Below are 25,958 nucleotides of genomic sequence, written 5' to 3' on the forward strand. Positions count from 1 at the left end.
AGTGGGGGGCAGGAGGCACGCCGCGTTACTGAGCCACAGTCGTCGCCCCCTCAAAACACAAGCAGGGCACACGTCACACCTCATCGGATTCTACCGGGGCTTACGCTCTACCGGGCACCGCAGGGCAGCTGTGGCGGGTAGAGCTCTCTGCAGAGGGGGAGGGGATGCCACTCCTGCTCTGTCATCCCGGCACAGGGACGCAAGACTGCGGAGGGGGCGTTCGCTGCACCAGGGGTTGTTTACATGGGACCCGGGGACAGGGACCAGGGAGAGCAGCTAAGAGAGGCGGAGGCCTCCCCCAGCAGACGTGGGGAAACGCCCTGAGGCTTTGGCACACAGGCCAGGCTTGTCAGAGCACGCCGCACGCCGCTGCTGGATGCTGGCGACAAAGCAGACAGAAAACAGACACCAAGGTAAGGCACGGTGGGGAGGATAGAAACTGTACTCACAGTACTCCGGGAGAGACTATGCTCACAGTACCTACCAAGAGAGGGTCTGTATTCACACCACCCACAGAGGGAGCTGCGCTCAGTAACCATGAAGGGGGACTAGGCTCACAGTACCCACAAAGGGAGCTGCACTCAGTGTGCACAAGGACAGAGTGTGCTCAGTACCCACAGAGCAGGGGTGCACTCGGTACCCATGGAGAGGGACTGTGCTCAGTACCCAAAGAGGGGGACTGCATTCAGTACCCACAGAGGGACTGTGCTCAGTACCCACAGAGCAAGGCTGCGCTCACAGTGCCCACGGAGAGGGACCGCGCTCAGTACCCACAGAGAGGGACTGTACCCAGTACCCACACAGCAGGGCTGCGCTCACAATGCCCACGGAGGAGGATGCACTTACTCGTACTGACTAGTGTAGATAAACTTCATCAGGATGAGCTCCTGCATGTGCTCGTGGAAAATGTCCTCCAGTGTCCGCCCCCATTCTTCCCTCAGCCACGTGCGGAATTCCTTCCAAGAGAACACGGTCATGAACACCACCATGACTCACAGGTAAGGCCATTCCCTGTGGCACTGAGCGGACACATGCAGCATCTTACAGCTTGGGCACGCCTGCACCACAGTCCCACTGGGGTGGACGGGATGGAGATTCGGCTGGCCAGAGACAGCGGCTGCCATACTGTGGTCTCCCGGGACCTGGCCTCCCTCCTGGGGGGTGAGTCACCAATGAAAAGTAAGGGGCTCTGGCCTCCACTTTCCCGAACTTCAGGAAACAAGAGGGACCGTGGGGTCCCTTCAGGCAAGGCTGGGGCCACAGCCCACGTCCGGAGCTCCCAGGCAGCAGCCACATAAGCCTCGCTTCCGTGGCCGCCATGGGATATGGTGTCTAATCCAAGCCTAGTCCTCAGGCTTCTGGGCTGCAGGACTCTTGTCGCTAAACCCCGTGCTGGTCACACTGGCTCGAGCTGCTTTCACCAGCTGCCGATGAAGAAGGAGACAGGTGTGGCCAGAGGAGAATGGAGGTGCCTTCATAGCTACCTTATACGTTCAAAAAGTTTATTTGCAAGAAGGGAGGTTCTATAAACATGTGTCCTCAAAAGTCAGTAATTCATTGTGGAATCAAACCATGTGAAGGATATTTAGTGCTTAATAACTTCATGGTGTGTATTTAACCTAATCCCCAGCTCTGAGTTCTGAACTCAATGTAGCATTTTTAATGACCGTCTAAAATTAGCTTTGCAAACAGAAGCAAGAGAGATTTAACAACAACAACAACAACAAAATACAGAAGAGCTATAATCCGTCAGTTGCTTTAACACATCACTGCCTAACCTCGAGCCACAGTGACTGAAGCACACGGCTACTAAACCACAAGCTCAGTATGTACAAATCAACGGGAAGTATCTGTATCAGGAGCACAAAACTGGAAAACGAACTTTTACATCCTATTTGCAGCAGCCTCAAACAACACAAGACCTGGGATCACATGTTAGGAAACACGTGTGTGGCCCCTGCTCCGACAACCACAGCATTGAGAGGGTGCGAATGAGCCTCCGTGACGGGGGTGCCTACAGCCGGGAGGACTCAGACCAAGCCAGCAATTCTCTCCGAATCCATCTGTAGACTCAGCGCCATGACAGTCACCGTCCCACCAGGATTTCTGTAGAAAATGACAAGCCGATTCTGAAATTCATATGGAAATGAAATGAACCTACAACATCCAAAGCCATCTTTCAAAACAACAAAGTTGGAGGACCTCCACCAGCTCACATTATGACTTAAAGAGAAAACCACAGTGATCAAGATGGTGGTAGTAGCATTGGGACTGACAAAAACATCGACGCAATGAAACGGAGAGCCCGGAAACAGACCCATTTAGCTGGTCAGCTGATTTTCGACAAATATGTCCAAGCCACACAATAGGAAAAAACAAGTCTCTTTCACAAATGATGCTCAAACAACTGGACAGCCATGTGGAGAAAAGGAACCACGATCCCGGCCTCACACCACACACAAGAAATAATTCTGGATGATCCAGGCCACAGACCCAAACATAGCATGAAACTACCATGCTTCTGAAAAGAGCGAGAAGCTTTGTAACTTAGGGATAGGCAATGTTTTTTTTTTGTTTTTTTAAGTTTGTTTTTGAGTGAAAGAGAGCATGCGCACACGTGCACACAAGCGGGGGAGGGGCAGAGAGAGAGAGAAGGAGATACAGAATCTGAAGCAGGCTCCAGACTCTGAGCCTTCAATGCAGAGTCCGAAGCAGGGCTTGAACACACGAACCTCAAGATCATGACCTGAGCCGAAGCTGGACACATAACCGGCTGAGCCACCCAGGTGCCCCTAACTTGTGAAGGTTTTTCTTTTACGGTTATTTTTCTGTATCTTAATAAACACTGCCTGTCCCAGGGCGCCTGGTTGGCTCAGTCACTTAAGAGTCCAACTCCGGCTCATGATCTCACAGTTTGTGAGTTCAAGCCCCACACCAGGATCACTGCTGTCAGTGCTGAGACTGCTTCGAACCCTCTGTCCCCCTCTTTCTGCCCCTCCCCTACTCATTTTCTCTTCTCTCAAAATAAATAAACATTAAAAAAAAAAGAAAACTGGGGCACCTGGTTGGCTCAGTTGGTTGGGCATCCAACTTTGGCTCAGGTCAAGATCTCACAGCTTGTGGGTTTGAGCCCCACGTCGGGCTCTGTGCTGACAGTTCAGAGTCTTGAGTCTGCTTAGGAGTCTGTGTCCCCCTCTTTCTGCCCCTCCCCCCACTCACACACTGTCTCGCTCTCTCTCTTACTCTCAAATATAAATAAATATGGGGGAAAAAAAAAACACTTGACAAATTATACTTTACCAAAGTCAAAAGCTTCCACTCAAATGGCTGAACTCATGGAGGAAAGGCCCTCAAAAACTCAAACCGATAAGCAACAGATAAAAATGGAATTGAAGTATAAATGAGCAAGGACTTTGATGTTACCATGGTGAATAATCAGACTTGAACTAAATACCACGGAAGATGGCTTGTGAGGAGTCGTAATCTTATTTACTTTGCATGAAAAGGTCAGAGTCATTAGAAATAGCAACCAGGCCCAATTACTCAGAACAAAGGCCTTTGAAATATGTTTATTATGCAATTATCTCATGAGAGGTGCATGTACAAGGAAAACATAGGAGCCCGGAACACAGAAGACAAGGACGATATTTCCCAGAGCTTGCTCACCACGTGCTGGCGCCATATAACCATCGTGTTCGTCTTCACAGCAGCCCAGGAGACAGGTGCTGGCATTTTCCCCATCCTACAGAGGTGTGGGCCTTCGGAAACCCTTCGTACGTCACCAGGAGTAGGTGGCAGAATCAGACCTCATCCAAAGTCCACGTGCTCCCTGGCCTTGCTTCCACCAGGGCCACCGTCAAGGCCAGGAGGAGCACAGGAAGCAGGGCGCTTACCCGCCCTGGTGGGTTGTGAACATGAACCAGCAAACTGACGACACATAACAAGAATCTGGAACATCTTCAGGGCCTTTTACCTGGCAATCCCACAACTGTACGGTCCAAAAACCAGGTAAGGTTTTTGCACAGAGTTCAGGCAGTTCAGTTCCAGGAAGAAGCCTGGCGTCTCTCCCAGGCGGCCGTGGCCAGGCCTGGTGCTAAGACTTTCACATGCTGTGCCCTACTCAGCCCTCCAACTCATGTGGGTTCTGCGGGTAACTGCATGGCCCCATTTCACAGGTAAGGACTGAGGCTCTCAGAGAGCAAGTCACTTGAGCACGTGGTCAGGAGGGCAGTGGGGAAACACAAACACCTGAGCACAGACCCCATGCCCGACTGCAAGAGAGAGGATCACTCTCATAGAGTCAATGACCTCAGGTGACAGATGGCATGCTGCGGTCAAACTGAAGTTTGTAAACAATTCTAATGAGACTGGGAAGTATTTGTGGAACAGCTAAACAGCTTTAAAAAAAAAAAAAGACCCAAATTAGATAGAGTTAGATTGTAATTACATAAAAAACAATTTGGAGAACATGAAGGGATAACACAGGACAAGCACAGGGGCTGACCCCGCGTGGGGCTCCAATGAATTCGTGTTTGATGATCAGAAGGTGACATTTCAATGCTCAGGTGAAAAAGTACAAAAGACAAAAAAAAAAAAAAAAAAAAAAAGCAAAACAAAAGCATCTTGCATCCCGTTTAGGAATGGAGCACGAGAACCTCTCCACATGACAGAGCGCCAGGAGCGAGGCCTGGTCGGGAGGGATGACGGACACCCACAGCATCTCAGGGGTGGGGCCTGCCCATCCTGCCTCCCTCCTCTCTTCCCCATCTCTGCTCCTCCTCGAAGCCCCGATTTCCAGAAACCTCAGGCTGGGGGCTGGACAGGCAGAGGGTGGGCAGGGAAGACGGCAGCTGGGCCTGGCTGTCATCTAGTGACGGAGGCCAGAGGAGGCAAGTCTGTGTGGGCCCAGGAGCCTGCCCTGCTCACAGAACCCAGGAGAGGGGCTGCGGTTTGTGGAGCACGCACAGGTCCCCCGGGGCATGCCATGAGGAGCAGGCTGAGGGCATCGCGGCCTGACTCGCGTCTGAACTTGGCATTCAGAGGTGCACACGGCGGGCAGAAACCCCAGGCCTGGAGCTGGGTGGGAGAAGCGGAAGGGCTGGTGAGCAAGACTCGGTGTATGAGCCAGAGACCCACGGGGCACCTGCAGCGTATGAGCCAGAGACCCACGGGGCACCTGGGGTCAGCACTTCTCAGACAGCAGAGCCGCCCGGCATCCCTCACGGGCTCTTGTGGTGCCACAGAGAACGAAGGAGAGCAGGGTGCCAGGCCGGCCCCTGGGGGCGTGAGGACTCCCCCGTCCCCGGGGAAAACTGCACTTGCTGCCATGATCCCCTGCTAGCCCTCTTGGCCGCCAGGAACTCTCAATCCCCTGGGAAGTGCCCTCTGGGCCCGGAATTTTATTTTTCATATGTTTATTTAATATTTTTGAGAGAGAGAGAGAGAGAGAGAGAGAGAGAGACAGCACAAGCAGGGGAGGGGCAGAGAGAGAGGAAGACACAGAATCCGAAGCAGGCTCCAGGCTCCAAGCTGTCAGCACAGAGCCTGATGCGGGGCTCGAACCCACGAACTGTGAGATCATAACCTAAGCCAAAGCCGACGCTCAACTGACGGAGCTACCCAAGCGCCCCAGGGCCCAGATTTTTAAACGACCGTCAGCCATTAGACCACAGGGCAGCCAGAGTCCGGCGCTCAGCCCTTCGCCTCAGTGCTCAGAGCTATCAGGACACATGGCGATGTCCCCGCCACGGCCTGTCCTCTCTCCCTGGAGCCTGGAGCCATCCTCTGGATCCAAAAGACTGAACGAGAAAGTGAAGACATCGCAGGCTGACACAGAAATCCACAGGAGAACCCCATCCCCACACAGCTGAGGGGAGACAGAGACAAGCAGCAGACAGCAGAGCACCCAAGATGGACAAAGTGACCACAGGGCCAGACGGCAAGCTCTCCCACCACAGCAACTCCAGGCTGGCTCACTGGGGACCTAGAGGTCCCGCCGCTCTGCCCGGGGACGGTCTGCCTGGGGACAGGGCGCGGCCCTCTGCTCTGCACGGGGGACGGTCTGCCCATCCTCTCGGATGGGCCGGGCGGGGGAAAGAGAGATGCCTCTGACTACATAAAAGTTAAAAACACATGAACATTAAAAAAACTCCTGGAGAAAAATGCACTATAAATCAAACCAAAAGACAAAATAATGAATAAGACATGACTTGCAACTCGCACCCTGAAGGATTCATTTCCCAAGACGATAAGCTGCTACGAGTCAATTAGAAACATCAAGCAGAAAAAGGAGCAAGGATGTTTCCTGACGTTCAGAGAAGGAGCCGCGGGGAGCCCTGGCTCATGCCCGTCACCTCAGCCTCGGCTGAGGTCGCGGCAAGGGAAACGCAAAAGGACCCCAGAGCCAGGAGACCAGCAAGGCCGTGCTCCTGCCTCACACTCACTCGTTCCTAGTTCCCATCCACAAAGGACTGGTGTCACTGCTTTTACAAGCGAAGTTATACCGTCCCACTTCCCAATCGGCGAGCCCACACACAGAAGGCGGCGGCCAAGAACTTTTCCCGACCCCAGCATATGTCCTTCCAGAAACACACCGCACGGTCCCTTTACGGTCTCGACAACTGAGGAGTGTCTACTCTCGGGAAACACGCGGACGTCTTCTGCGGAAACGTGAACTACAGCAACACGTGCGTGTTGTGCGCGCGACGTACGTGCAAGCGTCGGTGACACTGTTGTGAAAGAATAGAGCATTTCCATCACGTGCCACATGTTTGAGGAAACAGGGACCTCCTCCGCCTTCAAGGGATTCCAGTGAGCGTGTGCGTGCACTCTTTACACGAAGACGCGCGTACGTGTGCGCTTACGTTCGATCTCCCGGCACTTCTCTGGCTGACAGGGAAGCGACCGGACTCAGAACCCGACCGAGAAATGCAGGCCCCACCAATAACCATCAGTTCAGGGAGCATCCGACACTTTAAAAATTCAAGTTTTCCTTAGGATGTTTTGAAATGGCAGTGTGACTTAGGTCCTCAGAACAAAGAAACTCAAAGGCAATATGAAATTACTTGTGCAAATAAAAGGAAGTCCAAAGAAACTCACGAGCGAAGCTCGGAGACAGGCCTCCCCTCTGTGTGGCCACGACGTGGTAACGTCAGCCACGAGGCCCGTCTGCCGGGAGAACACAGAGGCTCCAGAAAAGCCGTCTGGTCTCCCCACGCACGCACACGTGAGAAGAATCTCCAACAGCACCTGGACTCTCTCGCCAAAGGGGCAAAGGGGAGCCGCTCAGAGAAAACTCCTTCTCTTCGCTCCGCCTGTTCTCAGGGGTGGCGGGTAACGAAAGCCCGTGGCCGTGCACCCGCACACCCGGTGCCCTTTCCGACGGACGGGGCAGGGGAGACGACCCTCTCACAGGGGGCACGCCGGCGACGTCAACCCGCGAACAGAGGGGTTCAGGCTCACCTCCTGCCTCCCGCCAGACATCCTGTGGTGGTCCGTCTGGTTGCACTTGGTGGAGAACTCGTCCTTCTTCACAATCTTGAGGGTTCACGACAAAGGAGAGGGGAACGGGTCAGTCACGGCACGCCGGGCAGGCAGCCAGGGCAGCGCGATCAGCCTCTCCGGCACGGACACCCCGCGCACGCGTACGGAAGCCCAAGGGCCGCCGAATCGTGGCCGGTCCCAAGAAGGGAGCTCAGGGCTGCCTGGACGCGCACCTCCTCCCCAGAGGACAGTGCATCTGGGAGGCTTTTCCAAGGCGACACGTCACAGCACAGCTAAGGGGCTGCTGTTTCACACGGGCTCACTGGGGTGGCGGTTCGCCAAACCATTATCAGAGAGCAGAGTGTTTTATTCCAAGCGGATACTCTTTCAAAGAGGAAACCTGGGAGCGGTGAGGAATCATGGCAAAAAGGACGGTTCGGACCGAACACAGAATCCCCGGCAGGTCCCAGCGAGTGAGTCTCTGAGGGGCTACATCACAGCACCATCACGTCGGGAACGCACCCCAGGGGCGGGGCCGAGCCCCCCCTTCCTCCCCTGCCTGCTGCTCTGTGTGCACACGGGCCTGCAGCTGGGAACCCCACGGCCAGCTCAGCCAGCACCGCACCCCCGCTGCCACTGGGACCGGGGGCGACAGAGGAGCCCGGCCCCTCGCCTGCACTCGGCTACCGTATGTAAAGGAGCCCCGGGCGCTCACCTGGATGTGGCCATTGTGGGGCCCTCTGTGGCCATACATGCACTCCACCGTGGCAGACTTTCTCTCCATCAGGTGGACCCTGAACAAGGGCTTGAATCGCATGGGGTCGTCCACATGAGGGTCGTGGGGAGGCAGGTACATCCAGCCAATGATGAACAAGCCGTCCACCTGCGGCGAGGAGGAAGGGCACAAGTCCACGTGAGATTTAGGCTGAGGGGCTGAGGCAGAAGGTCTCCACCCCACACTGCCCTCGAGGACCACCCTCGCCCCCACACCGCAGCCCCGCCCAGAATCTTGGGGCCCGGGAACATACGGTCCAGCGCACCAGGACCCAGTGCATCAGGATAAGCATGGCCCACCTACCAAGTGCTTGTTGTTTAAAAAGTAGTTACTTTTCATAAACATGGTGACTGAAATCTAAACGAGTAGAACTTAAGTGTTCTCACTCAGAAAAGAACGGATAGAAATGGGAAGTGGAGGACGTACTCGTCACTAGATGGCAGGAATCCTTGCACAAAGAACACAAATATCACCAACATGTATTCCTCACGTAGCCCACAACTTTGTCAATTATGCCTCAACGAGGCTGAAAATAAACACATACCTGCACCATTAGCTACAGTAGCCAAGATATGGAAACAGCCTAAGTGTCCGTCAACAGATGAATGGATAAAAACGTAGTGGGTTCACGGTGGAATACTACTCAGCCGTAAAAAAAAGAATGAAATCTTGGGGCGCCCAGGTGGCTCAGTCGGTTAGGCGTCCGACTCTTGGTGTCGGCTCAGGTCACGATCTCACGGTTCATGGGTTCGAGCTCCCCATCAGGCTCTGCACTGACAGCACAGGACCTGCTTGGAATTCTCTCTCTCCCTCTCTCTGCCCCTCCCCCGTTCACGCACACGCACTCTTTCTCAAAATAAACTTTAAAAAGCTAAAAATAAAAAAATAAAATGCCGGGGCGCCTGGGTGGCGCAGTCGGTTAAGCGTCCGACTTCAGCCAGGTCACGATCTCGCGGTCCGTGAGTTCGAGCCCCGCGTCAGGCTCTGGGCTGACGGCTCGGAGCCTGGAGCCTGTTTCCGATTCTGTGTCTCCCTCTCTCTCTGCCCCTCCCCCGTTCATGCTCTGTCTCTCTCTGTCCCAAAAATAAAAATAAAAAAAAAAAAATAAAATGCCTGAAAATCAGAAACAAACTGAGAAGACAGATGCCGTGGACGTGCAACATGCATGATAACTGTGGGTGTGACGCTGCCGTGGCTCTTTGGTGCACGCAAAGTGGTGGCAGACAGACAGGGACTGGACTGGGGGCGGGGGAGGGGTGTCCCGGGCAAGGAGCTTGGGTGCGCTCCCATCCATCGTTCCTGTGGCAAACCGGTCTGACAAGGGCAAGCCAACACTGTTTTGTCATGGCTCCATTCTCCCCCTAATTACCCCCTCCTTTCAGAAGCTGCAATTTCTTTTTTACTCTATTACTCACTGCCAGGAAGAAAAACAATTATCACCCTCCCCGCCTAAAGAAAGGAAAGCAGTCTGCCCACGCTGGGGAGCAGACTGGCTTGTCCTGGAAGGAACGTTCTAAATGCAAGGCTTTCCCCAGTGATGTTGAACATAAATATAAAGCAGGTTTCTTAATGGATGTTTCCACTGCATCGTAAAGAATATGAAGCAATATTTATCCCTGTCCAACCCCCACCTGGTGAGCAAACCACAGAGTGACAGAGCTCTTGGGGACCCCAGGTGACTCAGCTGAGCCAGGCTCTGAAGAGCCCACGCCGAGGCTACGCAGGGCCCCAATGTGCCGTCTGTTACTACCACGCGCTTGTGGCCGGGCCCGTGGACTCACCAAGAGCATGTGCAAGCAGAGGGGGAAGCAAGATCAGAACACGGGCGCTCCCCAAAGGGCACCAGACTCCATTCACACTGGAGCACCAGCGGCAGTGACACGGGGGTCAGGCACCTGCACACCCCCAGCCCTGGGGCTTCTGCTAAGAGCACATGGCGAGCCCGAGGAGGGAGGACAGCCACGCTGGAGACCCAGCAAAGCGCCGCATCCCACGATACAGATGCCTGTAAAGCACTAGAACTGAGCGGCTACTATTCAAGACAGGACAGGCAAGCGACGGAGCAGCACGTAAAAATGAAGCTACAAGACTTTCCTCCTGGGGCGCCTGGGTGGCTCAGTCGGCTGAGCGTCCGACTTCGGCTCAGGTCATGATCTCACGGTTTGCGAGTTCGAGCCCCGCGTCGGGCTCCGTGCTGACAGCTGGGAGCCTGGAGCCTGCTTCGGGTTCTGGGTCTCCCTCTCCCTCTGGCCTTTCCCCATTCATGTTCTGTCTCTCCCTCTCTCTCAAAAATAAATAAACATTTAGGGGCGCCTGGTGGCTCAGTCAGTTAAGTGTCTGACTTCAGCTCAGATCATGATTTCATGGTTCACGAGTTCGAGCCCCGCGTCAGGCTCTGTGCTGACAGCTCAGAGCCTGGAGCCTGCTTCAGATTCTGTGTCTCCCTCTTTCTCTGCCCCTCCCCTGCTCACACTCTGTCTGGCTCTCTCTCTCACAAATAAATAAACACTAAAAAAATTTTTTTTAATAAATAAGTAAATAAACATTTTAAAAAAAAAAATAAAAAGACTTTCCTCCTGCTTAGGACCAGGGTGCTTACAACAAACAGCCCCTCCTGCAGACACCAGCTGGGAAGTCTGCACACACAGCAGTTCGAATGCTGCCTGAAGACACCAGGGGCCCCAAGACAAGGACCAAGGGCCTGAAAAGAAGGGACAGGTGAGCCGAAGGGGGCAGGGCCTCCCACCCCTGGGTCCCAGGCCCCTGACTACTCCTGGCAGAGGGCGGTGGGGTGGTGGAGCCCTCAAGGCTGCCACGGAAGCCACGGCTCTAGGGCAGGATCCCAAAGTGTGCATAGCTCTGCCCTTGAGGCACCTTCCGGATCCTAACCCGTGAGGCCGGGAGATGGAGAAGTCAAGCAGAAGGTGGCTGCTGAGAGGCCAACCAGCCAGGAGAGGCTTCAGCGGTACCTGTGCCCTGCTGGGAATACAGGCCCTGGAGAGGAGGTGCCTGGGCTCTCTCAGGTGACAACCTGGTCAGAGCCAAGTGCCCTGCTGGCTATGAACCCAGGCCAGAGGCCAGGGACCCTCCTGGGGAGAGCAGCAGCCACGGCCACGGGTGCGGGCAACGCCAGGCCATGCCTGAAAATCCAGAGGAAAAAGTCTGTAAAGTGAACTGGAGGCCACAGACTTTAAAGTAACTTTGCCTCCTCGTGTATTCTACAAGACAAGGAAGAGGGAAAAACCTCACCAGAAGCACAAGAAACAAAGCCAGACTTGCATCCTGGCCACGGTGGAGCAACGGGGGCTGCTGTGAACAAAAATGCGACCACGGCCAACACGCAGCGAGGGGCTGTAACCCCTGGCCACGCTCTGGATTCCTGCCAGAGGCACCTGCCAGACCCCAGAGCCGAGAGGGACCCAGGCAAACAGAGAAAACAGAGACCGGACTTCGAGGTGGCTGGCGTGCTGGAGCACGGGGGTCAGAGTCCCAGAAAGGAGGGAGCTGTGTGGAGAAAAGACCCCCGGGATCTGCCGAGGGGCCCGCGCTCCGGCTGAACACCGAGCCCGGGACAGGCTGGGCACACGCTGGACAACCCCCGGGTCGGACAGGTCTCGAGATGTCCCAGCTGCAAGCAGCAGAGATGGGGGCCTCCGGGAACCCCCGGGGCACGGACGGGGCTGCCCCAGCACCGGGACTTAGACACAGAGGTAAAGCACGCCTCTACGAGACCCCCCGACCGCCTGACCTGCCTGACCACGTGTGAGGGAAGAGAATCACCCAGCTCCTCAGTATTGAGCGACAGCGTCCACCTCCACAGGGAAAAGAACCGGCCTGCAGCAGACGGAAAAAGGGCGGGCAGACAGAATCAGGAAGTCCAGGCGGCTGAAACAAGAAACGCTATGGTCCGGCGGGGAGAAGCTCTCAGGAGACAGGATCAGGCTACTGGCACAACCAAGCACCTGCACGCACCCCCACTGGGCAAGCTGTCCCCTTTGGTCCTCTTCTGCCGGCCCTGGTCCCCTTTGTCCCCAGGAGCACAGGCCTCAGCTCATCATCCCTTCCTGCCTACGGTGAGCCGGGCACTCGGCAGGCAGAAGGCAGTTCTTCTGGGGCCTGGCCCCCAGGAGGGTCTGTGTGAAGGGGTGCCCATGATCACATTCAGGTTGTGTATTTTTGGCAAGGATCCACAGAAGGGAGGCTAAGTCCATCAAGTGAAACCAGGAGGGGCCTGAGGTCAGAGCCCCACTGCCAGTTAGCTAACGGGGATCACCGCGATGGGTGCTGTTGACCACATCTCCCCCCCGTAAAGGCCTCTTCCTCCTTGTAATCGTGACCGCTAAACAGTAGCCCCCAAAGAAGTCCCCGGAACCCGTGAACGTCACCACCCTATACTGCAAAACGAGGATTTTACAAACGTGAAGTTGAAGATCTTAAGAAGAGATGGCTGGGGCTCACCCGGGCCCTCAATGCAATCACTGCATTCCCGAGAGAGGGAGGCAGACTAGGTCTGAGACACACAGAGGGGAGAGGCCGTGTGGGGTCGGGGGCAGAGGCTGCAGGGGTGCAGCCACAGTCAAGGGACACCTGGGCCTCGCAGCTGGGAAGAGGCAGGGAGGACCCTCCCCCAGAGCCTTCAGAGGGAGAGCGGCGACCCCACGACACCCTGGTCTCAGCCTGGTTAATACTGAGGACGTCAGGCTTCCAGATGAGTGACAGAATCCACTGGTGGTAGTTTGGTAATTTGGCCCCCGGAAGCTAAGACAGTGAGTAATATAGGATTTGTGGGGAGAGGCTCGCAGATTGTGGAAATACAGTTTCCCCCAAAGTGCCCACCGCTGGTTTTCCCATCCATCAAGGACCCTGGCCTGACCCCAGTGTTACTATGGTGGGTGAACCCCACTTTCCGACTCCACTGAGGCTTCTGGTCAGCACCAGGCCCGCCTGGTCCCAGGGCCACCGTGCCTCCCAGGTGACTCACCAGGACACTGCACCCCAGCCCGCCATCCTGGCCACTGAACTGCGTCTTATTCATGGGACAGGCACTCGCGAGCGTTAGTGGAACGATAAAAAGTCCGCATGACGAGTCCCAGCTGGGGCACGCCTCGGGGCACAGAGACGGGGCCGCCGGGGTCAGAGGGTGACTGTTTACGGCTCCAAGGGGCCCCTGATTTAGGACAAGAAGTGAGTGCGCAACCCAAAACTAGCGTGTCCTGCTGGCGTGAACACAATGGCCGAGATGTCCGCAGGCGGGGACCAGGACGAGGGAGGGAGGACACCCTGTGGCTCCTCACCACGAAGTCCAAGGTCGCGTGAGAACCTTTGGTCATTTACAAAATCGCAAGTCACCTAAGCGGGCTCCCTGTGACCACCGGGCGGCGCCTCGGGGAGAAGACCACTAGGGCCTCAGTCCCCCCTGCACCAGGACCCAGCGTCGCGGGCTCGGACTCACCACCACGTTCAGCAGTCCTCCGTAGGGCCCGATGTCTGGCTGCCACAGCCCCAGGATGTGTCTGTAGCGGTGGAGCACTGCGGGAAGAGAGAGAGCGGTCACGCCAGAGCCGGCCAGGCTGAGCTTCCCAGTCACCCGGGAGGAAGCGCCTGACGCTGGTAACTAACAGAGCCTCGTGCGCAAATGTGGACCCAAGCAGATCTTCGCAAAGGTTTCTAGAGAAGTCTAAGAATGACATGTCTTTCGAACCCTTAACAAAACAGACAACCGGACCATTCCAAAACCTAGCCTCTAAGTGATCAGTGCCGGTGACTGCTGCCTTGAAAGACACAGAGGGAGCACCCCTGTAAGGTGGGGAGCCTCCCATCAGCGGGGGAGTCAAAGACTGGGACACCTCCCTCCTGGGGACACGGCAGAGGGGACACTGGCATCTGTACGCGAGACGTGTCCATAAAGCAGTTAGGCTAAAATTCCCACCAGAGTCAACTGCACGCTGTCTGGGCAACAGGTGCCCACGTGTGACCCACGACCACACATTTACAGCAGGTGCATCTGAGAGGGTGTTTCCAGACAAGGTTAGCATTTAAATCCGCACAGTGAGTAAAACCAACCGCCCTCCCCAACTGGGTGGGCCTCATCCAATCAGTGGACAGCCTGGAAAGAAAGGCTTTTCCACAAGGAGGGGACACCTGCCTGACCCCGTGACCTGGGACATCAGTCTTTGTAACTTGAGACCTGAAAGGAAACATGGGCTCCTCCAAGCTCTCGAGCCTGCCAGACTTCAGACTTCAACTGCACCCTCAGCTCCTCTGGGAGCTGGTCCCAGGGCCACCATGCCTCCCAGGTGACTCACTGGTGGCAGACCTTGGGACTTCTCAACCTACATTCACTGTGGGATCCAATTCCTTACAACAAATTTCTTCACATAAAGGAATGGCTCTGTTTGTCTGGAGAACCCAGGCTGATGCACAGCGGGAGGCAGGGATGGGCTGGACGGCACGATCACACCATTCTGCGGGAAGCAAGACCCAGCCAGCAGAGCCAGCGGGACCTGGAGACGGGCTGGCAGCTCTCAGGTCTCCACTGTGTCTGGAGTGCAGGGAGGAGGAAAGTGAGGCCAGAAGCAGCCCAGGCCTTTGAAGTATGCAGACAGCTGGCGGGCAGCTACCCGCTGTCACCCGAGGTTCCAGCCTGTGAACACAGGTTTCCAAATGAGCCTTTACTGTCTCCCAGACACCTGCCATTCATCCCGTGTGCAGTCTTCTGAGTCGGTTTACAAGACGCACAGTAAAGTCGGTCTGGCTAATTTATGGTCACACCCGGATAGGTTTTGTGTTTAACACACAAGCAATAATCAGCAGGACCAGGAACCATAAACAAATGAGCTGCAGACTGACGTATACACTCAAGGGTTCAGGGGTGAAATATGACAGCATCTGCCACTTACTCTGAAATGCATCAATCGAGCAGGATGATAGAGAGATGGGTGGATGGAAAGCTGTGAGATAATAAAGCATCACAGACGGTTGTAGAATCAGGTGATGGCAAGCGGGTGTTTGCTCTATGATCCTTTTTGTAGACTTTTTAATTTTCATGATAAAACACGGGAGAATAAAGTCAATGGGCCCATTCAGCGTGACCCTCTCCTCTCGTATCCCCCTCCCCTAGTCCCCAACTTGACTGCAAGCAACAGTCTGTTCTTTCCAAATCAGTCTATGACCACACAGCTCCTGGACCACTCAAAGACCACACAAGACTCTTAGCAACTTTGAAAGGAGACCTCCCTCTTTTCCTTTAAAAGCCGCAGCTCTGGGGGCACCTGGGGGGCTCAGTCGGTTGAGTGTCGGATTCTTGTTACGGCTCAGGTCATGATCAGGGTGGTGAGATCGAGCTGTACATCAGGCTCCATACTGAGCACGGGGCCTGTTTGAGGTTCTCTCTCTCCCTCCCTCTGCCCCTTCCACCCACCCACCCACACACACACACACACACACACTCTCTCTCTCTCTCTCTCTCTCTCTCTCTCTCTCTCAAAAAAATAAATAATAAAAAATGACAGCTACAGCTCTCTGAAATTAAAACACTGCCTCCCAGCTGTCTGCCTGGAGTGGCAGAACCCTCGTATAAGCTCTGCACGTGTGAGAAAAATCATTGTTCTCCTTGTGGCTGCTGCTGACACAACACTGGCTCATGGGCCTGGGATGGCCCCCAAGATGGTCCAAGAGAGACAAGAGACCAACACCCTCAGCCCAACTGCGAGCACGCTAACTTCTAAGCAGGCAAGCCATTTCACAACGTAAAGGTAAAGTCTGTGTTTTATGTTATGCACTTAAAACAGTGGGGCCACCAGAACGGAGTCTAGCAGAGGTGACCTGAAAGCCTCAATGAGCCCAGGGTGCCCCCAGGAGGGGAGCCACGTTCGGAGTTAGCCTCTAACTAACGCCCAGGGCCGCCGTACAAGGAGCGGGCACTGGCTCGCCCACTTCCCCGCACGTTCCCACGCGGCCCTCACCCTGACCCTGTGTGGGCAGAAGGAGGGTCTGGGCCGAGACGTCCTGGCCCAGGGCACTGAGCAGACCTCGGGGCTTCTCACCCGGAAGACCCCCAGCTCACAGAGCCGTCCCCAGCGTTTCCAAACAGCCGGTGGCCACTGGTCAGGAGAGGTGGGCGGGATCAGGTTACAGAGACTGGCGTGGCCCCAGCAGCGGGCGTGAGACCCGAGAGTCCAGCGGACTGTTCTAGACGCTTCGGGTGCTTTACTGTCACGAGCACCAGGCCACGGCCTCAGTTCAAGGGTAGAGAGCCTCGACACGAGAGAACTACGCTATTCGGGATGACGGAGGAAACGCTGCTGCTCCGGCCCCACGAGGCAGGACTCAGGCCTGTCAGAACATTGGTATTCAGCCAAACGAGGCAGCTCAGAGGCTGTTCCAACCGCTGGTCCCCGAGGTCAGTGCGGCTGTGTTCAGAAAAACATTCCCGGCTCTGAGACACCCCACCCTCCGAAATGGAAATGAGTGAGATAATCCGAGGTGAAGGGACCTCTCGGCTAAGCACTAACGGGAAAATGCCCCGTACTAGTCCGTGCCCGCTAACTCTCATCCGCCAACAGAAAGGCCACTTAGCAGGCCCAGCGGGAAACTCTTGGCACACGAGGCCCAAAAGATCCGGCTCTCCTCGGCACAGCGTGAGCTGGGAACGGGCTGTCCCGGGCGCAGCCGCGATGGCCCTCCACCAGCAAGGCCATAAAGCTGCTCTGGAACCATCACATCTGCTGCTGCAGAACAGGGGTTTCAGGCAGTGGGTGGTCCTCAGACTCAGACTTGTCCAAAAGATTAGCATAAATGCAACTGATGTAACCGCTGCCACTTGCTGGTAGGAGGGGACACGTCCAAACTCATTCCCCAAGGCCAGCATGACCCTGATACCAAATCTAGACGAGGAGGCCACGAGAAAACTACAGGCCGACATCCCTGACGAACCAAGATGCAAAAACCCTCAACAAAATACTAGCAAATCACATTCAGCAACACATTAAAAGGACCATTAACCACAATCAAGTGGGATTTATTTCAGGGATGCAGAGATGGTTCAACATCCACAAATCAATGTGGTAACAATCACATTAACTAAATGAAATCATATGTCATCTCAATAAATGCAGAAAGAGCATCTGTTAAAATTCAACATGTACCGATGATTAAAAAGAAAAAAAAAAAACCTCTCAACGAGATGGGTATAAAGTGAACACAGCTCGACATGATAAAGGCCACATACAAGAACCCCCCCAGCTAGCATCATCCTCAGTGGGGAAAAGCTGAGAGCTTTTCCTCTAAGATCAGGAACAAGGCAGGGACGCTCACTGTCGCCGCCCGTATTCGACACAGTCCTGGAAGTCCCGGCTGCAGCAGTCGGGCAAGAAGAAGAAAGAACAGGCGTCCAAATTGAAAAAGAAGCAGCAGAACTGTCACTGTCTGCAGATGACGTGGCAGAACATACAGAAATCCCCAAAGGCTGCGTCAAAAACGCGCCAGAATGAAGGAGCCGAGCGAAGCTGCAGGATACACACTCCGCATGCAGAACGAGACGAGGCTCTCAGGATCCGGCCGGGCGACGGGCAGGCTGCCTGCCTCCCTCAGACCCACTTCCCGCCGGGGCCTCCCTGCCCTTTCTGGGAGCGCCTTCCGCCTTTATACTGCCAGGGTCTCCCCCTCCTCGGGAACCCCACGTGTTCTTGGCTCCACCAGGCAGAGGGGTCTCTGGAGGAACCTTCCCATCAGGTGCACCTGTGCGGCCAAACACCGCGTCGTCTACGTCGAGGGTTAAAAGCGACTCGTGCACCTCGACCCGGAGGAGTGCGTGACACTCCGCCAGAGCCCCTGTACCTACCAGAGCCGTGGAGCATCGCTGGGACTCCAGACGGACGCCTCACAACCCTGAGTCCTCTGGTCACTGGTCACCATCAATTCACACATAGGGACACGCGTCAGCTACGTCATTAACGATGCATCCCCCACGATGCCGCCAACGCCTCACGGACACAGACCACCAAGAGTCTCAGGCGATGACAATAACATGCGGCCTGACAGACAAACAAGCACAACCGACACGGCCCAAGCCGCTCGTGGGGGCCACAGAGGCCCTCGACGCCCAGCACCATGAGGTGGGCTGACACGCGCCTCCCCAGGACAGCGTCTTACGCGGAGGCTGCTGACGGTTTCCGGCCCGGCAGAACCTGGCCCAGAGGACTTCAAGAGACCAGGGAACACCGGGTGCCAAGAGCTCCAGGAACAGGGCAAACTGGTGAGAGAGAAAGAAACAGTGCCGGGTCCCAAGGTCCTCATAAGCCAGTCGCCACGCAGACATTTCCAGAGGATCTGGCCGACGTCAAAAATGTTGCATCCTGAGTTGCCCTCTACAAGAACGCACCAGGAGCCCTGGAATACTGACGGCCTGGGCATACAGGCCTCAATTCGGGTTGAAACTGGTTTCCTTTCTTCACGCACGTGAACTTCTTTCCTGATGTTCTAACAGACCGTGGAGACAACAGAGTGCTCGCAGCGTAAGTATGTCCCCAGAAAAATGCAACCAATACTCACAAGTTGTTGTCGTCTTTGTATTTTCTGGGTCGTCCAAGGTTTCTATAATGCCCACTGTATTTTTAAACAATACGCAAACCTTAGAGAGGACAGCAGTGGGTGGTGTCTGATTAGAACAGGCCTGTTACAAAGCTGTCAGCTACGAGCTTGGGGGGGGTGGGGGGGAGGGGGAGGGGAGAGCACAGCTTGTGGGTGAAAAGCCTAGACAGACTGTGACACATCCCGACAGCCACAGAACACTCCTGCCCACCACGGGGGACAAAAGGACACACTCTAGGTACTGCCCACAGTGGGTCAGAATTCCATCCTAGCCCTACGGTATAAGCCCCAGATGGACCGTGATTCCGGAAGGATCCGTGACAGACGTATGACGTGATGAAGCTCTATGGTCCTGCGCACAGGCGGTTCCCGTCAGCACAGCTCAACGTTCTACCTTTGCTCACTGACCGCTAAGCGGGAGGGTGGGTCACTCCACAGCACGCTGTTCTAGAGGAAACTTCCAAGAGGGCAAGAGGGTTCAGAGAACACAATTCACGCCTTTGGACTTCAGACTTGACCCACTGGACCCCCCAGGTGGCCCACCCGGCTCCTCGTGCCTGCTCACACGCACTCCTGACAAGCCCCCTTGTCACAGGAGCTGAGCACGAGCTCACACGTACCCTGAGGCACACTAACTAGACCCAGGATGGTCCCTAAGCGCCACAGGACCAGCGGACACGTGTCAGCTGCGCGTCCAGTCTGACGGGATGAGGAGCAGTCCCAGAAGCAACGCTTCTCCCTCTGCTCCCATAGGGTCTGTTAGACACGAGACCCCAGAGGGGGCCTGATCCAGGCACGAGACACAGACACACGGAGGCTCAGAAGGGTGGGCGTAACAGGAGGGAGCGGTGCCCTGTGCTTCTAGGAACGTGAAAACCCCTTTTAGCGCAAGCAGGTACGTTTAATGTCTCCTCGACAACAGACACTCACCCTGCATCTCAGCTCAACCTTACGAAGACCTGAGGTGGCATTAATCACCTGGAATCGGGCTTATGGAAATTTCCAGACTCGAGTGATGCCAATCAAGAGAGGAATCAGATTCTAATTAACCAACTGTTTCTACACACTTCTGTCCAGCATGGGTACATCGTAGGATTTTTTTTTTAATTCACGCAAGCTATTACAACGTGACTAATGAAGTCTCAGAGCAAACCATTTACGTTTAATTTTGGAACAGAAGTGTTTCAAGGCTTCTACCCTGTCCTCTCTCTTCAGCCTCAATAAACAACAAATATGAAAACGTGCATCAACAGAGTGGTCTTGCTGCTACAACCCAAAAACCCCAAAGCTGCTGCAGAATCCCAGCCCGTGTGTGCAGCTGACACGGGCCACGGCTCAGGTGTGGCCTCGGCTGTGGTCAAGCCACGGAGAACAGCAAGAAAACAGCAAAAGCCAAGGAGGGCAGCTCGCTCTTAAGACCCAAGCAGTCCTCGTGCCCAGAGTTAGAGGTCCCTCTCCATGCAGCTTTTCGGCCGTGCTTGCCCGCAAAAGCCAGAGCCAGCAGGAGGTACGTACGGCAGGTGTAAACATCTCTGTACTCCATGTGCTCGTAATCGGGAAGGATTTTCATGAAACGTCCCGACTTGACGCGAGGGTTTATACCTGAACAGACACAGCAGGGAAAGGGTGAAGAGGGTTCTGCTCCCACGAGGGTATGAGCACTTTTCATGACGACACCCTCTCCCGCACTGGCCATGGACATTTCCTGTTACACACTCGGCCCCCAGAACCTCAGGAGGCCAGCATCTGCCAGGGGTGACCTATCTTCCTTCAACCAAAGGAGTCACACCAGAAACTCCTGATGGGGGGCAAGCTCAGGACCCTCCTCCCTCGACCACCACAGATCAAGGGAGCACGGAGGTGGGAGAGCCAGGGCCGGGGCTGGGGGACCTTGGGGAGACCGTTTAGGGAACCCCCGTGCTCAAGTCAGATCTCTCCCTTGCCTGGTGCACACCTGGTGTTTCCCTTGACCTTTGCCGCGTCTGTTTTGTTTCTGATTAAGGGCAATGTCTGGCAGCCTCCTAACTCAGACCTCTTCACTTCTGAATCAAGGCTGCAGACTCTACCACCTACACCAGGAACCAGCATCGATTTTCTTCCAGCACCCATTCCAGAAGCTAAGCGGTTCCCTCCTGGGTAAGGCTCTCAGAGCAAGTTCACAAAGACAGTTCCCGCGCCACGTATATGAAGACCGAAGCTGGCTTTGACAGGAGCAGATTCAACACTTCGGGACCCTGAATAAGGGACTATGAATCATTCCCCGGATTTTGCAACCATTTACGGGGTCAAGACTCAGCAGTGAAAAGAAATCTCCCGATGTCCACGTGTGCCTGTCCACACCCCCAGCACTCCAGACGTGCACAGGAGCATGTTCACCTTACCCTGTCCCCTCTCAGTCGCCCACCCCTGGCTTACCCCAGCCGTACCACCCACTGCTCAGTCACTGCCCACCTGTGCTCCACAGGACAGCAGGGCCGAGTCGAGCTCTAAGGAGGCCTTAATTCCCACATCTGCAGCCACCCCCGGTGGGCAGAGGAACCTGCCTTCCTCCAGATGCTATTTTGAATGCCTACACTCCCGAGGCCAAGTTTGAGTGCTTACTTGCAGGAAACTTCTCCCTTCAAGCTGCTTTCAGATGACACTGTCTAACGACCTAACAAACTCAAGCGGTCAGATGATAAAAACTTGACGTAGTGGACACTCCTAGAAACCAGCTGATGGTCCAGAAAAGCCAGGACATCTCTGTCCTCTGTGCACGCACATGGAGACCGTCGTGGGGCATGTGCCTCTGCTTCAACAACAATCTGATATCCACGCTCTGGCTAGATTTAAGACACGAGCTCTGGGAAACCACGGAGGAACCAGAGTGAAGCCAGGGCCGTGTGCACACCCACAGAACGGAGCGGGGGCAGGGAGAGGGGCAGAACTGGCTTTCTGCCTCTGGAGTCTGGGCTTTGCAGGATGCAAGGCAGCATTGTTCTGGCTGCTGAGAGGAGAGGACAGGAAGGAATCCGGCATCCAGGACACTTGACCACTTGGGTCCCCCAGACCCGCGTCCCCGGGAGAGATGGCGGAACGTGGGGCAGAGGCATGAGCAGAAAGCAGAGTCTGAGCGCACACGGGAAGCCCAGGGAAGGGGGAGCTGGCAGGTCCCAAGCAGCCGGCCTCGCATGGGGTCTAGGGGCAAAGATGGGGAGCAGGGGGCAGCTGCTGACCTGGGGGCAGCAGCAGAGGGTGAAGGGGAAGCCCAAGGCCCTGAGGAAGGCGGTGGGGGGGGGGGGGGGGGGAAAGCAGGGTGCTGGGCGCGGCCGGACAGAGGCCCCCAGAGGTGCGCGGCAGGTGGGAGGGCACCGCTGAGCCCCACAAGCTGCGTGTGTCGTGAGCACGCTGGCTCCTCAGAGGAAGGTCCGTGAAGAACCCCAGCCTCCGACAGGAGGGCTCCCCGGTGTGAGCAAGCCCGCATCAGAACACGCGCCACGTGTGGGGACAGAGCCCCTGATGGGCGAGGCACTGGCCGGACGACGAAATCAGCCTGCAGGGACAGAGCCCCACCAGGGTCTCCCTCAGAGCCCGTCCTACGTGGCGACCCCACACTCACCGTGAGGAGGGGCATCCCAGAGAGAGACCCCTAGTGACAGACCTAACAGGAAGGACAGGGAAAGAGGCAGGAACCTGCGCGGCCCAGAGCCTGGAGGGGCTGCCAGGGCTTCGGCCGGCTCTCTGCGACCGGCCTCCTTCTCTGACCAGAGTCGAAGGTGTCCCCGCACAGATGCGGCCCCAGCTGGCAGGCAAGGCATTTAGGGAGGAGACCACCTGCCGTGCTTTCAATGGAGAACATTTCAAAAGAAGGAAAACCCAAATCTACCAAGATGGTTAGAGATGAAAACTTAAGGTCCTTTTCAGAGCAGTCAACAAGTCAACTTTAGGCCAAAGAGAACTGGGTCACCATCGTCCCTGCGCTCTCCGATCCCCAGCTCCAGGCGGCGGCCGGGCAGTGGACCTGCGGGCTGCCCTCTGCGAGTCGGTGCTGATCCGCGGCTCCCGGGCCGTGACAGTGTGAACACAGGCCTTCGCACACCAAGAGGCCCGAGGAAAGGTATTGGGGCTGGGGGGACTGTGAACACACAGATGGGGAGTGTCACTGATGACTCTGGAAAGCAAGGGAGCAGAGAACAAGAAATGGGGGGGTCCGGGGGGCTCATCATGGCGACAGGAGACTGCAAGGCAGAAGGAGCCCGAGAAGGGGGAGCCTGGGTGGGGCTGGAGGACGGTGCGCTCCAAGGCGGCCCAGGCCCACCGGCCGAGGGAGCCTGCGGGAGCGGCCACACCTCACCATGGAGCTGCTGTCCACCTGTCCCCTCAGGCTGCGGGCCCAGGATCCAGAGGAAGGGACACTTCTGGAAACACCCAGAGTTTCCAGGGCAGCCACGTTTCTCAGAGCCAACGGCCCTTGACACCTAATAAAAGACACCATTCTCCTTGACGGGCTGAAAAGTAAGGGTGAGACGCCCAGAAACAGAGAAAAGAGCCCCTTGGTTTTAGCACGACCACGCCAGCTACAACCCTGAGGAGGCGTCTGAGAAGGGCCCCATGGGCTGTGGGTCAAATTCTTCGTGTTCCTATCATGGGTGCTCACTCTGCGTCTGGCTCTGGAACAAAGGTGACAGTGGGTGGCAACAGGTTAACTTACGCTTGGCATAGACGTCTCTACAAGACACGCCCGTGATGTCCAGCTTCCGCAGGTTCTCGCAAACGCCATACTCTGCAAAAAGAAACATTTGCTGGAGATCATGGTCAAGAAATCATGAAACGACAGAAACAGATGGATGGAGGGCGGGGGACGGAGTATGGGGAGGTGCGCTGAAACCTTGGCCCCGTCTTCCAGGTGTGTGTCTGTCCCTTGCTGGGGAGGTTTTGTGGGACTTCGGCACACAGCACCCGCACTCACCAGTGAAGCCTTTATCCTGGGTTCGGACCACACCTGACGAAAGGACAATCTGCACTGTCCACTCCGATGAGCTCCAGAAGCCTCACGGCACAAACCCAAAATCGGACAACGCCCAGCTCGTGACGGGGTGCGGCACAAGCTCAGTGGTCGGGAAACAACACGTTCCCAGGAAATGAGATGGTCCTTGGTGTCAGGGTTCCACCAAGGCCCCCTGAACCCCTGCTGTGGCTCGCCACACTGCTGGTTCTATTAAACAAAGCCACAGGCCTGTGATCAGAGTCCCGGGCGAGATCCTGGAAGGAAGAGCTGCACACGCGTGTCCCTTTGGCACCAGGCCACCTAGACCCCAGCCAGTGACAGGGATCCTTGGAACCCTCCTGCTTCCTTCTCCCTTTCCCCGCCCCGCCCCACCACAGCCCCACTTTTCCAAGTCACGCCCCAGCACTTCCCAGCTGAAACCTCAGGTGACCGGGTCCCAGCAGGGCTTTGAAAGGAAAGCACGGACCTGAGCCAATCACCGCGGATCCAGACCCGCCCACTGGCCAAGCTAACAATAACCACACCTGCCCGGTACCAACCGTTGCTCGGGCCAGGCGTCAGTGTGGCCGACCCTGCCGGCAGGCCCGAGACTGCTGCTGCCACTACCCCGTCCACATCAGTGCAGAGGAAACACGCGCAGAGAGGCCTGAGGCTGGCACAGCGGAGCAGAGCTCGCGCTGCGGGACCGGGAACTGCAGCCCGGACGGGGCGCCTCAGGGTGGCAAGCGCGGCCCCCCGCCCAGGCCCTCACGCATCAGCACAGGACTCTCCCCGTGCTCACACTCAGTGCAAGCGTCCGGCTGGGGCTTCACGGCACGGCCGCCTCTGGGACCATGCCCCCGGCACGGGAAGGCGCGTCAAGGCTGGGCAAGGCTGGCGTCTCAGCAGGCCGTCTGGAACGTGGATCGACACAGTGGCACCGGCAGTGGCAACGTGCTGCCCCCCACCCCCGGCCCCGATCCTCCAGAGGTCCGGTCTGGTCTTTTCAACAGAATGGATGATACTGGCCCAAATGCCTCTGTGAGCCGGTAGCGCTTCAACGGTACCCAAAGTAAAGCTCGAGATGCACGCAGCACGGAGAAGCTACCTGGGGGCTGGCGGCTCAGGCCTGCCCGGGACCCTGCTTCTCCCTACCTCCTCTGCTGACGAACAGACGCGACACTGAAGACTAAGACAAAAATCACAGCCTTGCTCGTTATCAAGCAAAAAAAGCACAAAGCATGCAGGGCATCCTGCTGGCTGGAGAGCGAGGACTGGAGGCTGAGGGCCTGGGAGCCCTCCGTGAGCCTGGGGCAGGGACTCAGCCACACCTGCATGGAACCTGAGACAGCACGGCTCGTCCACACCCGCACAGGCCACCCGGGCAGCAGAACAAACTGAAGCAGCCAGTCTACCCCACAGTCACTGAGAAGGGCTCTGCTCCACGTACGCGGCCTTCACCACTTCCTGTCCGCTCTGTGATGCCCACTGCAGCCCAGCGGCTCCTCCCGAGAGCCACCGGTCAGCGGTCACTACTGTGTCTGGCTCTCCAGACACACTGGCTTTCTCTTGTGCAAACCATGCACTTCAAAGTTGCCACCGCACAAGATTGCTGCTTCGCTTTGTTTGCTGTGTGGTTTTGAAAGGACAGCTCCTTCCCGGTTTCAGCAGGCCACCAGTGCGTGCAGTGACGGACAATGAGGAGTCTCTTACCGCCTTCCTGGCCAAGTGGTGTGACTGCAGGGGGCGGGGGTGGCGGTGGTCCTCCGTGAACCGCACGCTTGTATAATATGCGCACTGGCACCCTCGGTGCCAAGAGTCAGATACAGGGCACAGATGTGAGAGCGGGAAGTCAACGGCCAGGCCTCCGTGAGGCACTGATGCTGCTCCCTGGGCCCAGGTCGCCGAAGGCTGGTGACTTGACATGGCTTTTGCGTCAGAGTCCAACCCACACTCCGTCGCGACAGGAGCCAACCTCCCGAATGGCTCCAAGGGCTGCAGCCACAACGGCCACATCACCAGCTTTCTGTGCGCTGCATGAGGGCACAGCACTGCTGGCTGGCATCGCACGGGCTATGAAGCTGCACGAGCAGTAAGTGTCCACAAAAACCCCACCAGCAATCAGAAGAAAAGCAAAATTAGGGT

At 56.2% G+C, this 25,958-nt stretch overlaps 1 protein-coding gene across 3 annotated transcripts in view; it reads right to left on the reverse strand.

Moving 5' to 3' along the window:
- The window catches only part of FBXO31 (F-box protein 31), a 51,501-nt gene that overhangs the window by 9,121 nt on the left and 16,422 nt on the right, over positions 1-25,958 (reverse strand). For 2 of the 3 annotated variants that reach the window (XM_081791335.1, XM_081791333.1), the window contains exons 2-7: positions 23,538-23,609; positions 20,363-20,449; positions 13,710-13,786; positions 8,198-8,365; positions 7,462-7,536; positions 847-956 (exon numbers count right to left, since the gene is read on the reverse strand). In XM_081791335.1, coding sequence (XP_081647461.1) covers positions 847-956; positions 7,462-7,536; positions 8,198-8,365; positions 13,710-13,786; positions 20,363-20,417 — 485 coding nt within the window. In that variant the 5' untranslated portion in view covers positions 20,418-20,449; positions 23,538-23,609. The remainder of the gene's footprint in view (positions 1-846; positions 957-7,461; positions 7,537-8,197; positions 8,366-13,709; positions 13,787-20,362; positions 20,450-23,537; positions 23,610-25,958) is intronic. The other variant, XM_081791334.1, reaches the window with a different exon arrangement.

This window comes from Panthera onca, chromosome E2, assembly GCF_046562875.1.
Source record: "Panthera onca isolate mPanOnc1 chromosome E2, mPanOnc1 haplotype 2, whole genome shotgun sequence".
NCBI classification, from domain to species: domain Eukaryota; kingdom Metazoa; phylum Chordata; class Mammalia; order Carnivora; family Felidae; genus Panthera; species Panthera onca.